General features: G+C 44.9%; 1 protein-coding gene across 1 annotated transcript in view; it reads right to left on the reverse strand.

Annotated features, from left to right (window-relative positions):
- Positions 1–4684: 4684 nt before the first annotated feature.
- Positions 4685–13203, reverse strand: part of LOC311104443 (zinc finger protein 385C-like) — a gene marked incomplete at both ends in the record, with an annotated part of 664983 nt that continues 656464 nt past the window's right edge. The window contains 5 exons of the mRNA XM_084146280.1: positions 4685–4912; positions 5388–5477; positions 6268–6366; positions 9549–9742; positions 11544–11924. Of these exons, the coding sequence (XP_084002406.1) occupies positions 4685–4912; positions 5388–5477; positions 6268–6366; positions 9549–9742; positions 11544–11924 (992 nt within the window). The remainder of the gene's footprint in view (positions 4913–5387; positions 5478–6267; positions 6367–9548; positions 9743–11543; positions 11925–13203) is intronic.

Here is a 13203-nt window from a genome sequence, read left to right on the forward strand (position 1 = left end):
CATGTCCTTAATACAGAGAGGGAGGAACCAGGGACTGACCACCACAGCAACAGAAACAGGTGTCATTCAGGTAGAGATCAATATATCAGTGTCGTGGATATGTAGGGGTCTGGCAAGGTTCCAATGTTCTTCTGTCATCCCCGACAGTGGCTTCAGACATGGGTATGGATCACTTGACCTTGGCAATGGGAGAGATGTGTTTGTGCTTACCTAACGTTTCCACACGGGGTGAGCTGGCATAAGGACCTACAGTGGTAGTGAGAACAACAATACTGTCCAACCACATTATATGTACGGGCTCCCCTTCCAATAAACAAGGACATGGATGGGAAGCCAACAAATGAATAGCTGATTCACATCAAAATTCACATCATTATGGTATGCTTGTTACAGTTCATTACAGTCCAGAAGAGTCTCCAGACAGATGCTCCTTTGATGATTGGCATTATTATGGCAAGAGACTGGCTCTGGCTTCAGTTCAGACAACAAGAGCACATGAAACCAATGACACAGGACCCGCTCTGGACATGGAGGGCAGAGAAAAGCTGTGAAGAACAGCTGTAGTGGTGGTCCAGAATCCAGTATAGTTCCATGATATTGTTCAGAACCTAATCTCTCTCCAGTATCTGGAGCCGCTCCAGAGGATGATGTTATGATGTTCTGCCCACTGAAACCATCTGTGCGTGAATACTGTGCAGATAAACCAGATTATTATCCAGTCTGTTGTTCCTCAGCATGTCACTCCTTTCTGTGTCAATAGCTCTGTTTATACCTGCTGTTAGCATGCGGCTATCGTCCTGATCGTGTCCTGATCTTGACCTGATCTTGTCTGTTTACACTTATAAGATCTGATCACAATCAGATAACAATGCGTCTTTTATTCGTCTACACTAAAAATGTGGGCACAATCAGAATATGGACAAGATCAGGACAAAGGCTGCAGGTTAGAACCAGGTATAAACAGGGCTAATGAGGCAGGACACGGATGGGGGCAGACACCTTTCTCATTTCGCCTTCATGTGTTTATCTTCGCAGTGTTGCATGCTTGCTGTGAAGACTAACTTTTAAAATAGCGGGAAATGAGAGCTGTGTTTTGACATCCGGGATATGCAGATCCTATACCAGGAAACTCACTTCTGAGAAATAAAAAAAACATTAATTTTTTTCAGTTTTGAGAAATGCCAGCTCCTCCCACCTCACAGGCAGCAGCCTCTGTCAAGATGGCTGCCTTGTAGTTTCGTAGCCTACCATTACGTACAGCACACACTTTCTATTACTGAAAGAAATGGGTCACTGGTAGACTGATAGATAATTGACATTTCACCACACTGCAATTGAAGAGAATGTGATTATAGTGCTTTGTTTTATCTATGGCGTCTCTGTTTATAATAAGGGGACACATCCCTTATCGTACCCAGGACTGAGCTCTGTATTTGGGCTGGTCTACTATCCATGGTTCCCTTGGCTGTGCACAGGGATGGAGGAGTGAAAAAGAGAGACACGGACACACCACAATGTCCTCCTATATGATCCTCATATTCCGTCTGGACAGCTTACATCCAATCTTCTCCAATCCTGTTCTGCATGGTTGTTATTTCACTTTATCCACAAGTACAGTGTATGGTCCGTCTCTATGGTGATGGAGTTTGAGAGGCTCTGATTGGATGGATGATTGTATGGCAATAATGTAGCTGAAACTGTAAGCCCCGAGAAGACCAGAAACTGACCAGTAGTTGACGCTCTTGGGATGCACTGGATAATTACGTCTGAAAGGCCTTTTTTGTTCCACATCTATTCTATTGTGTTGTGTCGTTAATAATTCAATTCCATAATTCAGTTAAACTTTGAACAAGAAGAAAAAATCACTCAACCATTTTTAGTTTCAACATTTGTCTCTTTTGTAGGTTAAAAAACAAGTACAGTAAAACCATGTAAATAAAACAAACAGAAAAAAACAAGCAAAGTATTTCTCCTTTCCATGTACAGCATGTGTCTGCTGTAGCCTACATCAATAGTCTACCCTCGGCTAACATAGCACTTCATCAAGATAAAGCTAACAATAGCAACTTTGATAAAATTTCTATATTTACTCTATATTTTCTACATAGATAATTTGCCTTCTCTAGATGTATATATTTATTTAATAAACATTTCCTTAAATGTCTGAATACCATAGAGTTCCCATGTAATGATAGAGAGACAGACAGACGGACAAACATGAGATCAATAGGCTGGCTGGTTCACTGAGTAACTTACTGTGACTGGGGAGAATCACATTGGTATGGCAAAGAGACCTGATGGCTTGGTTTCATATTCCCAAAGACAAAGGCCTCAGAAACATGTACAGAATCAAAGAGATTTAGAAAGATGGAGGAGAGACAGTGCTGAGTTTGATCTAGAAGGGCAATAACAGGGTCTTCACTGCAGGTGGCGCTGCTGCATCACACACATGGAAATACTATTGCACTGACTGAACTGAAGGGAACAACAAAACTGCATAGGATTTTCACCATTTTGCTGTAGCTAAAGTAGACTGGTTGGGTGTAAGTGTTGGGTTTGGTAATAAACCAGCAAAGAGAGTTGGTATTGGGTGTTGAGTTAAGTCAGGAGCCTCAAGTATTGGGTCTGGTCTGGTGGGGGCTATTGAGTGTTTGTTTCAAGGTGGATCTATGTGTTTAGGAGAGAGGGGTATGGGAATATGATTATGTGTTCTACTGCACATGTGACACATCAATAACATTGGCTGTTCTGTGTAATCCATATAATAGCTGTGTCCTGGTCCTCTGTAAGGTGAAAGCTCAGCAATGTCAACACCGAGAGAGGGCTGAAGCATCCATCCCACAGTATGAGAACTGATATTTATAGCATAGATCAACACACAGTCACAACATAAGAATGAGATTGACCACCAAGGAAAATAGCATCACAACAACCCATCAGTTCAAATTACTCTTAGCACTGGCCACTTGGAATTGGCCTTTCAAATACAGTATGGTAGGCTATGGAGCATCTCTGTAGAGGTACAGATACATTGTTCAGAATCGGATAAAGCCACCTCCCCACATCCTATTTTCTCCCACTGTATAACCGTACTAAACATAGACACATTGATTGAACGTATTGCTTTAAAAATGTAACTAGATCTGAGATTTAGATTCAGACCTGTCTCATGGATAATATCAACAATAAAATTGAATCGTTATAACTTGATTGTTTGTGTGATTGAAAAATGCTAAATCTAACTGGCATGAGTTTATGAAAAATAACACCAAGAATAACAACAACAAAAAACATTAACGTATTTTCATTGCTTTCATAAGTAAATCTGTTTAAGGTGCTTTTAATGTGGTTGCCATGGCACCGTTCTTTGTTTCTTTCCCTCCATTCCTGATGATCCGATCAGTGATCTGGGAAATGTGTTCCCACACCCCCCCATCACCCACACATCTCTCTGCACAGTGGAAACCTTTAATTGAGGATTGTAAACCCATCAAGTCATTTCCACCCCTTAGTGGGTTTTTTTGGGCAAGGGGAAATTGTTATTCACTGCTACCCAACAGCTCCTGCTGAGATAGCTCAAGAGAAAATTAAGGACTATGGCTCAGGGAGTACAATTGGGGGATCAAACACTATAAAATCACTGGGATACAGAGAACCATGGCAGATTACAATATAAGACAGCTTAAAAAAAATGATTTTGTGCTGCCCGTTCCGCAACGGGATAAATAGAGACAGTCAGAACCAATGTACCAGCGCCGCTACGGAGCAAAGATCTTTAATGAGGCAGATCTGCAACTTGAGACAAAATCAAGTTGACAAGCTGACCTTTTCAGGACTTTAATGAGTGCTTAATTCTGGGGATGCAGGGTAAAAAATGAATTATGAAAGGCCATGTTGGGCTGTGACTCATAGAGAGAAAGAGAGAGAGAGGGAGAGAGAGAAAGGGCTTAATCATCTATTCTGCACATCAATTCAGGGCTCTGGGTTCCAATGACAAGACCCCAGTAACAGGGTTTGGGAGAGAGGGGCTTGGTGGAAGGGTGTTGGTGGAAATATGTGTATAGTTCTGACAGATTCCACTCATAGACTTGGGTCCGTAGGACTGCAGATCTGCAGGTCCACATATGGCTGAAGAAAGTCACAAGCTCAGAGAGCATTGGGCTCACCTGCTGGCATCCCCTATATCGACCCATAACAACAAAAAGTAAACCAATGAATAATAGAAACAATGTATTGATGAGTAACATCACGTTAAGGGACCTTATTTGTGGCAACCACACTAAACAGATATATCTATTGTTGTTCTCTAATAAATTACACAATAATATTAAGAATCCAAACCAAATCGACCCATGAAATGGCTGTATAAGAGAGAGGCCTCCTGGCTGCACCAGTCTGTCCCTGGAGGTGTGTCCTGTTCCTCAGGCCACCAACCACAGGAGGAAGAGCAGACAGATGGGGTGTGGTGGAGAGGAGGTGGGGCCTTGGCCTTGGGGGTGTGTCCTCCATGACAGGGGCAGTTGTTAGCCTCTCTCCGTTATCGCCATCCTGGCTCCTGTGGTCTGCATAGTTTGTGCGTGGCGTGGCCCTCGTCATGTTGGTCACAGTAATGGAGGCAGGGCAAGGGGGTTGGCAGAGGGGGACAGGGGTGGAGCTCAGAGGGACAGGGGGCTGTACTGTGTCATTAATAAGGGGAGAAGATGATGGAGGGGTGCGTGGCCCTCAGGGGTCCCGGGGCGGGCCGGAACAGGGTGGGGCTCAGGAAGGGCGTCTGAAAGAAGGTGGTGCCCGCCGGGTGGCGCAGAGCCAGAGGATTGGTTGCCATGGTGCACAGTGTGGGCTGGGTGAGTGGGCTGGGTAGGAAGCCAGTGGTCAGGCTCTTGGTCAGCTGCTTCTGGAAGGCCAGTTTGGTCTGAAGGAGAGGAGGAGAGAGCGAGAGAGGGAAGGAAGAAAGGAGGGGAGGAAATGAGAGGAGAGCAGAGACGGAGAGAGCATGTCATTTCTTGAAGCGCTCACATTTACTCAAAGTAGCGCACACATTTGCTCAGCAAACATGTTTCCCAGGGAACATTGCTCTTTTAGCACACATCGTTACCTTGGCTAAACATGCTCGTACATTTCTCCATTCTAATATCCTTTCTCTCACCACAACTACCCGTCCCTCTAGGGATTTGCCTTATGAACACTCTCACACAGTCAAGACAAAATAACAAAAGACTGAACCACAGACACACAGACATGCTTCAACTCCAAACCCTTTACAAAGTTTACATTAGAGCATTAGTTTCTGGTGCTGTTCAATCCCCTGCACCTAGCCAGTTCCAGTGGTTAACCAGCTGTAGCCCTGACTTCTCTTGTCCCTGCCTGCCCTGGGCCCTGCCACTTACCTGAGTAGAGAGAGAGGTGAGGTTGTACTGGCTGAACATTTTCTTCATGGCAGACACGGCCCCGCCTGCATACCCAGCATATCTCACATTCTGCAGGTGGGAGGGGGAGGACGGGAAGAGGGGGAGGTGGAGGAGATGGAGATGCAGAGGAGGGAGAAGTGGGGAGGTGGAGGTGGAGATGGGGTGGAGCAGAGGAGATGGGGAGAAGGAGAGGTGGAGGGGAGGTGCGCACATGACAGGAGCACAAAAGTGATTAATACGGAGTGCTGATTCAGGCTGTGTCAGTAGGGGTAGTGCTTGGGGTATTGCTGGGGTTTTTTCAGCCTTGGATGTCTCAGGAGCAGGGGACCCATTCAATACCACACAGCAGTGTCCTTAACCTCTCTGACAGCACAGGCATGCTGCTTCACTGGAGAGACAACCCCCTAGGGAGGAGCAATTTTTATTTAACCAGGCAAGTCAGTTAAGAATAAATTATTATTTACAATGACGACCTACACCGGCCAAACCCGGACAACGCTGGGCCAATTGTGCGCCACCCTATCACGGCCGGTTGTGATACAGCCTGGAATCGAACCAGGGGGTCTGTAGTGACGCCTCAAGACCGCTTAGACCGCTGCGCCACTCGGGAGCCCAATGAAGTGTGTGTGTGTGTCAGGGTTGGGGACAATTCCATTAAAGTTCAGTCAATTCAGGAGATAAATATCAATTTAATTCAGAGATTGAACATTATTGGCCATTATTTTCTAAGAGGATTTTCCAAATTCATGGGTCTTAACCTTGAATTAACCTCAAACCATGCGTGCGACTGCGCGTGTGTGTCTACATGAAAATTCATGCAATGGTGTGTGTGTGGATCTGTGTGTGTGCCGTGTCTCACCGATAAGCTGGAGGTGGGCTGGCTTTTGTTGTGGGGGCTGAACTTGGGTTTGGGGGGCTTTCCTGCCAGACGGTCCTTGTGCCTCCTGCTGTTCATGTGCTGAGGAGACCAGAGGAGAAACATTAGCCTGCTAATCTAGTTTATAATGTTGGATTTCTCTAGTAGACCATGCCTGATCTACACTGAGTGTACAAAACTTTAGGAACACCTTCCTAATATTGAGTTGCACCCCCTTTTGCCCTCAGAATAGCCTCAATTTGTCGAGGCATGGACTCTACAAGGTGTCGAAAGCGTTCCACAGGGATGCTGGCCCATGTTGACTCCAATGCTTCCCACAGTTATGTCAAGTTGGCTGGATGTCCTTTGGGTGGTGGACCATTGTTGATACACACAGGAAACTGTTGAGTGGGAAAAACCTAGCAGTATTGAAGTTCTTGACACACTCAAACTGGTGCGCCTGGCACCTACTACCATACCCCGTTCAAAGGCACTTCAATCTTTTGTCTTGCCCATTCACCCTCTGAATGGCACACATAGACAATCCATGTCTCAATTGTCTTCTTTAACCTGTCTCCTCCCCTTCATCTACACTGATTGAAGTGGATTTAACAAGTTACATCAATAAGGGATCATAGCTTTCACCTGGTCAGTCTATGTCATGGAAAGAGCAGGTTCTTAATGTTTTGTACACTCAGTGTACAATATGGCTGACTATCTGAAAAAATATTTAGGACTCAAAACCACAAAGAAGACCACTACTTCCCTCTATCTACAGTATGCACATTTCTATTTCTCTCTCCTCTGTTCTACTATTAACTGGTTAATCCTAGTTCATCAGAGGATTGGGTGAGGTTTTAACAGTGTCATTGGAATACACTACTAAGGCTTGTTGTAGGCAAGGTTGCGACACATGCCCATATATACTGTATCTTTTCCATGACCAGCTAGTCTGAGAGAGCTGCAAAACCATCCCATCACACGATTAGATGTACAATTTAATGAACATCACCAGGGAAGCAATTACCCGAAACAGAATGGAAAAGAGGTTTAATAAAACCATAAGCCTAGATCACCACACCATAAACACGTCAATATCGTGCATTAAGATACTCTTACAGGCTCAAATAGACAGTTCTGAGTGAATCACCATACCATCTGATATACATCTGCTTAGTGTGGGAAAACAATCACAGTATAAAAATATAAAATGCTCATAAGACGCTTTATTCAGAATGGCTTTATTTAGACTGACTGTAAATAAATGCAGTCGCTGCCACTGTGCCAGGTGAATTCAAACACACATTTCCACTGCAATCATCACCTCAGAAATAGTCAAATGTATCTTCTACTGTAACATGTGCAAAGATAATTTAGTAAGTTCGTTATTACATCATGGGTCCTGTGCTACCATTAAAAGTGGGAGTGCTGAGGTAGTGATGTCATAGGTACAGTGCATTCGGAAAGTATTCAGACCCCTTCCCTTTTTGTTACATTACAGCTTTATTCTAAAATGGATTAAATCATTTTTTCCCCCTCATCAATCTACACACAATATCCCATAATGACAAAGCGAAAACAGATTTTTAGAGATTTTTGCTAATAAAAAAACAAAAAAAACGGAAATACCTTATTTACATAAGTATTCAGACCCTTTGCTATGAGACTCGAAATTGAGCTCAGGTGCATCCTGTTTCCATTGATCATCCTTGAGATGTTTCTATAACTTGATTGGAGTCCACCTGTGATAAATTCAATTGATTGGACATGATTTGGAAAGGCACACACCTGTCTATATAAGGTGCATGTCAGAGCAAAAACCAAGCGATGAGGTCAAAGGAATTGTCCGTAGAGCTCCGAGACAGGATTGTGTCGAGGTATAAATCTGGGGAAGGGTACCAAAAGATTACTGCAGCATTGAAGGTCCCCAAGAACACAGTGGCCTCCATCATTCTTAAATGGAAGAAGTTTGGAACCACCAAGACTCTTCCTAGACCTGACCGCCTGGCCAAACTGAGCAATCAGGGGCGAAGGGCCTTGGTGAGGGAGCTCTGACAGAGCTCCAGAGTTCCTCTGTGTAGATGGGTGAACCTTCCAGAAGGACAACCATCTCTGCAGCACGCCACCAATCAGACCTTTATGGTAGAGTGGCCAGACAGAAGCCACTCCTCAGTGTAAGGCACATGACAGCCCGCTTAGAGTTTGCCAAAAGGCACCTAAAGGACTCTCAGACCATGAGAAACAAGATTCTCTGGTCTGATGAAATGTAGGAGTGGCTTCGGGACAAGTCTCTGAATGTCCTTGAGGGGCCCAGCCAGAGCCCGGACATGAACCCGATCGAACATCTCTGGAGAGACCTGAAAATAGCTGTGCAGCGATCTGCAGAGAAGAATGGGAGAAACTCCCCAAATACAGGTGTGCCAAGCTTGTAGCGTCATACCCAAGAAGACTCAAAGGTGCTTCAACAAAGTACTGAGTAAAGGGTCAGTTTTTTATTTTTAATACATTTGCAAACATTTCGAAAAACCAGTTATTGCTTTGTCATTATGGGGTATTGATGAGGGATCAAAAAAATAAGAAGCAATTTTAGAACAAGGCTGTAACGCAACAAAATTTGGAAAAAGTCCAGGGGTCTGAATACTTTCCAAATGCACTGTAAGTCCCTGAAAATAAGTAGTCCAGTGCTAAGTGTGTTTGAAGAGGTAGTTCTATAGTCTGTCCCTTCAACATCTGTTGTAGCGTGACATCATCTGTTTGTCTGTGTGTGTCAAATCAAAATGGAAGGGAGTCTTATTAGGTTAACACTTTCTATCAAGCACCTCTCAGAGTGTGCAATATTACCCAAAACCTCTCTTTCCTCTTCTCACCTTTCATGTCACGCAAACAGCACTAGGAGTACTGAGTAGCCCAGAGGGTCATATCTCTCCCTGTCTATCTCCCATACCCCATGGCTACATTCACAATCTTTTCCACTCTTTCCAGCTTATTTAGGGTCATTTTGAGCTCCTTCAATTCAGAACACTGTCAGGACACGTTTAGTGGAGGTGGAAAGAGACCCAGAGTGTCAGACCTCCACGTAGTAGACTAGTGGCACAATGGCCTCACTGTGAGAGAACATGAAACCAGATCTTGTCCAGTCCAATCACCTCAGATCCACTCAGGAAGTCAACATACAAAATTATACCCCAGCTGTTTCACTTCTCTCCCCACTGCTAAACCCTCCTCACCCTGTGCAACCCCCAGCCCTCCCCTGCCACCCTCCCCTCGACCCCCAGCCTTCTCACCTGGCTGAGCTGGGTCTCCGAGTTGACGTAGATCTCACACACCTCGCAGTGGAAGTTCTTGCTGGGCACCCCCACGCTGCCCTTGGTACCCAGGCGCTTGCTCTTGCAGGCCGAGCGCCCCCCAGCCCCCGCCACCTTCCCCCGGCGCCGCGGCTGGACGCTCTGACCCTCCAGCATCTGCTTGTGCTTCGTACCTGGAGGAGTGAATTGGGAGGAAGAGAATGTCAGATACACATCACTCTGGAGCAGGTACAGTATGTATACAGTACCAGTCAAAGGTTTGGACACATCTACTCATTCAAGGGTTTTTCTTTCTTTTTACATTGTAGAATAATAGTGAAGACATCAAAATGATGAAATAACACATATGGAATCATGTAGTAACCAAAAAAGTGTTAAACAAATCAAAACATATTTTACATTTGAGATTCTTCAAATAGCCACCCTTTGCCTTGATGACAGCTTTGCACACTATTGGCATTCTCTCAACCAGCTTCATGGGATATTCACCTGGAATGCATTTCAATTAACAGGTGTGCCTTCTTAAAAGTTAATTTGTGGAATTTCTTTCCTTCTTAATGCGTTTGAGCCAATCAGTTGTGTTGTGAAAAGGTAGGGGGGTATACAGAAGATAGCCCTATTTGGTAAAAGACCAAGTCCATATTATGGTAACAGCTCAAATAAGCAAAGAGATACAACAGTCCATCATTACTTTAAGACATGAAGGTCAGTCAATACGAAACATTTCAAGAACTTTGAACGTTTCTTCAAGTGAAGTTGCAAAAACCATGAAGCACTATGATGAAACTGGCTCTCATGAGGACGGCCACAGGAATGGAAGACCCAGAGTTACCTCTGTTGCAGAGGATAAGTTCATTAGAGTTACCAGCCTCAGAAATTGCAGCCCAAATAAATGCTTCACAGAGTTCAAGTAACAGACACATCTCAACATCAACTGTTCAGAGGAGACTGCGTGTATCAGGCCATCATGGTTGAATTGCTGCAAAGAAACCACTACTAAAGGACACCAGTAAGAAGAAGAGACCTGCTTGGGCCAAGAAACATGAGCAATGGACATTAGATCGGTGGAAATGTGTCCTTTGGTCGAGAGGAGGAGGAGGTGTTATGGTGTGGGGGTGCTTTGCTGGTGACACTGTCTGTGATTTATTTAGAATTCAAGCAACACTTAACCAGCATGGCTACCACAGCATTCTGCAACGATACGCCATCCCATCTGGTTTGGGCTTAGTGGGACTATCATTTGTTTTTCAACAGGACAATGACCCAACACACCTCCATGTGGTGTAAGGGCTATTTTACCAAGAAGGAGAGTGATGGAGTGCTGCATCAGATGACCTGGCCTCCACAATCCCCCGACCTCAACCCAACTGAGATGGTTTGGGATGAGTCAGACGGCAGAGTGAAGGAAATGCAGCCAAGAAGTGCTCAGCATATGTGGGAACTCCTTCAAGACTGTTGGAAAAGCATTCCAGGTGACAACCTCATGAAGCTGGTTGAGAGAATGCCAAGAGTTTGCAAAGCTGTCATCAAGGCAAAGGGTGGCTATTTGAAGAATCACTTTTTTGGTTACTACATGATTCCATATGTGTTATTTCATAGTTTTGATGTCTTCACTATTATTCTACAATGTAAAACATTTTAAAAAATAAAGAAAAACCCTTGAATGAGTAGGTGTGTCCAAACTTTTGACTGGTAGTGTATATTTTTGCCATTGGGCAGAAAGATAAAATTGCAGTTTTACAGCTAATCTAATGCTATTTTACACATTTGTCCATGAGGCTGAGAGAAAATGTTGCTGTTTTAGAGCTAATTTCCTGCTATTCTACACATTTTGTCATGAGGCTGAGTTGTTGTTGTTGTTGCTGTTAGCTAATAGCCTGTAATAAATATAAATAAATCATGGCTTATGACGTGTTCATATGCTATCTGAGGGGGCTGCAGGGTGTGCTACGCCAGTGACTGTCGTGTTCGTACCACTGTTGTGTGCCTCCAGCTGGGATGTAGAATTGACCGTGACCTTGCACACGGGACAGTGGAGGTGTGGCTTGATCCTCTTGGGGTCCTTGTCGTCCTCACCCCCCTCTGTGCTGGAGGTGTCCGGCTGGCTGCCTGACTCCAGGGCTGTTCCAGGGGCCTCTGGGCCCTGTTCGGGGCCACTGGTGTCTGAGGCTCCGCTCTCTGAGGCCTGGGAGGAGTGGGACACCTCTCCCTGGGGCCCGGGGGACAGGGTGGCCAGCTCCATGGAGGATACCTCAGATATAGGGGTCAGCAGCACAGAGCTGCTGCTTCCGGGGCTCTCGCCCAGCTTCACAGCCTCACAATTCACCACTGGCTCCAGGTCAGCAGGCAGCAGATCTGGGGAGGAGAAGGAGAGGAGGCAGTGGTCAGTCACTGAACATTACACTGGGTGGTATGGGAAGAGTGAAGAGCTTAGTGCCTAAACAAAGGCTGGTAGTATAGCTGAAATACCACAAAGCTAACACATGAAATGCATTGGTAAATGCTCATTCCAATGTACTGCCTTCAAACGCTTCATATTGCAGAACATGTTTATAGATTATGGAAACAGATTGTAAAAGCAGCATTGCAAGTAATACTGTGAGTGAAAAGTGACATCAAATAATGCTTATTCTCATTTGAGGCTAACTTGGAGAATTAGCTCATTTCTGTTTAGTAATTTATCTACAAACGACCATGAAGCGTTTGAAGGCAGTACATTGGAATGAGCATTTACCAATGCATTTCATGTGTTAGTTTTGTGGCATTTCAGCTATACTATCAGCCTTTGTATTAACCCCGAGGGACAGACTAGATTAACACAGGGTAGATTCAATCTCTCTCTCTCTCTCTCTCTCTCTCTCTCTCTCTCTCTCTCTCTCTCTCTCTCTCTCTCTCTCTCTCTCTCTCTCTCTCTCTCTCTCTCTCTCTCTCTCTCTCTCTCACTCTCTCTCTCTCTCTCTCTCTCTCTCTCTCTCTCTCTCTCTCTCTCTCTCTCTCTCTCTCCTCTCTCTCTCTCTCTCTCTCTCTCTCTCTCTCTCTCTCTCTCATCTCTCTCTCTCTCTCTCTCTCTCTCTCTCTCTCTCTCTCTCTCTCTCTCTCTCTCTCTCTCTCTCTCTCTCTCCTCTCTCTCTCTCTTCTCTCTCTCTCTCTCTCTCTCTCTCTCTCTTCAAATATCAACTGAAGGTCCTAAGGCTCAGTCAATATAAACAAATGCATCGACTGCTGGGCCCAGCCCATAAGTCACTGCAGCTCCATTACACACACACACACACACACACACACACACACACACACACACACACACACACACACACACACACACACACACACACACACACACACACACACACACACACACACACACACACACACACACACACACACACACATACACACACACACACACACACACACACACCTCCCCTCACTCCCCAAAGGAATCACACACTTTCAGCTTTACCCAAGGGCTATCTCAATTTCATTAAAGACGTCCGCATGCTTTCCAGCCGAAACAGTTCAGTAGAGTTCATGCATATATTATGATGACATTTTGTGACGTTTGTTTTGGACTTCGGTGAGGGCTGTTCGGGCACACAAAAAAAATTCTGGAGGCAAGCCGAAGTTCAGAGCCGGA

This window comes from Coregonus lavaretus (assembly GCF_964263955.1).
Source record: "Coregonus lavaretus genome assembly, chromosome: 28".
Classification (NCBI taxonomy): Eukaryota; Metazoa; Chordata; class Actinopteri; order Salmoniformes; family Salmonidae; genus Coregonus; species Coregonus lavaretus.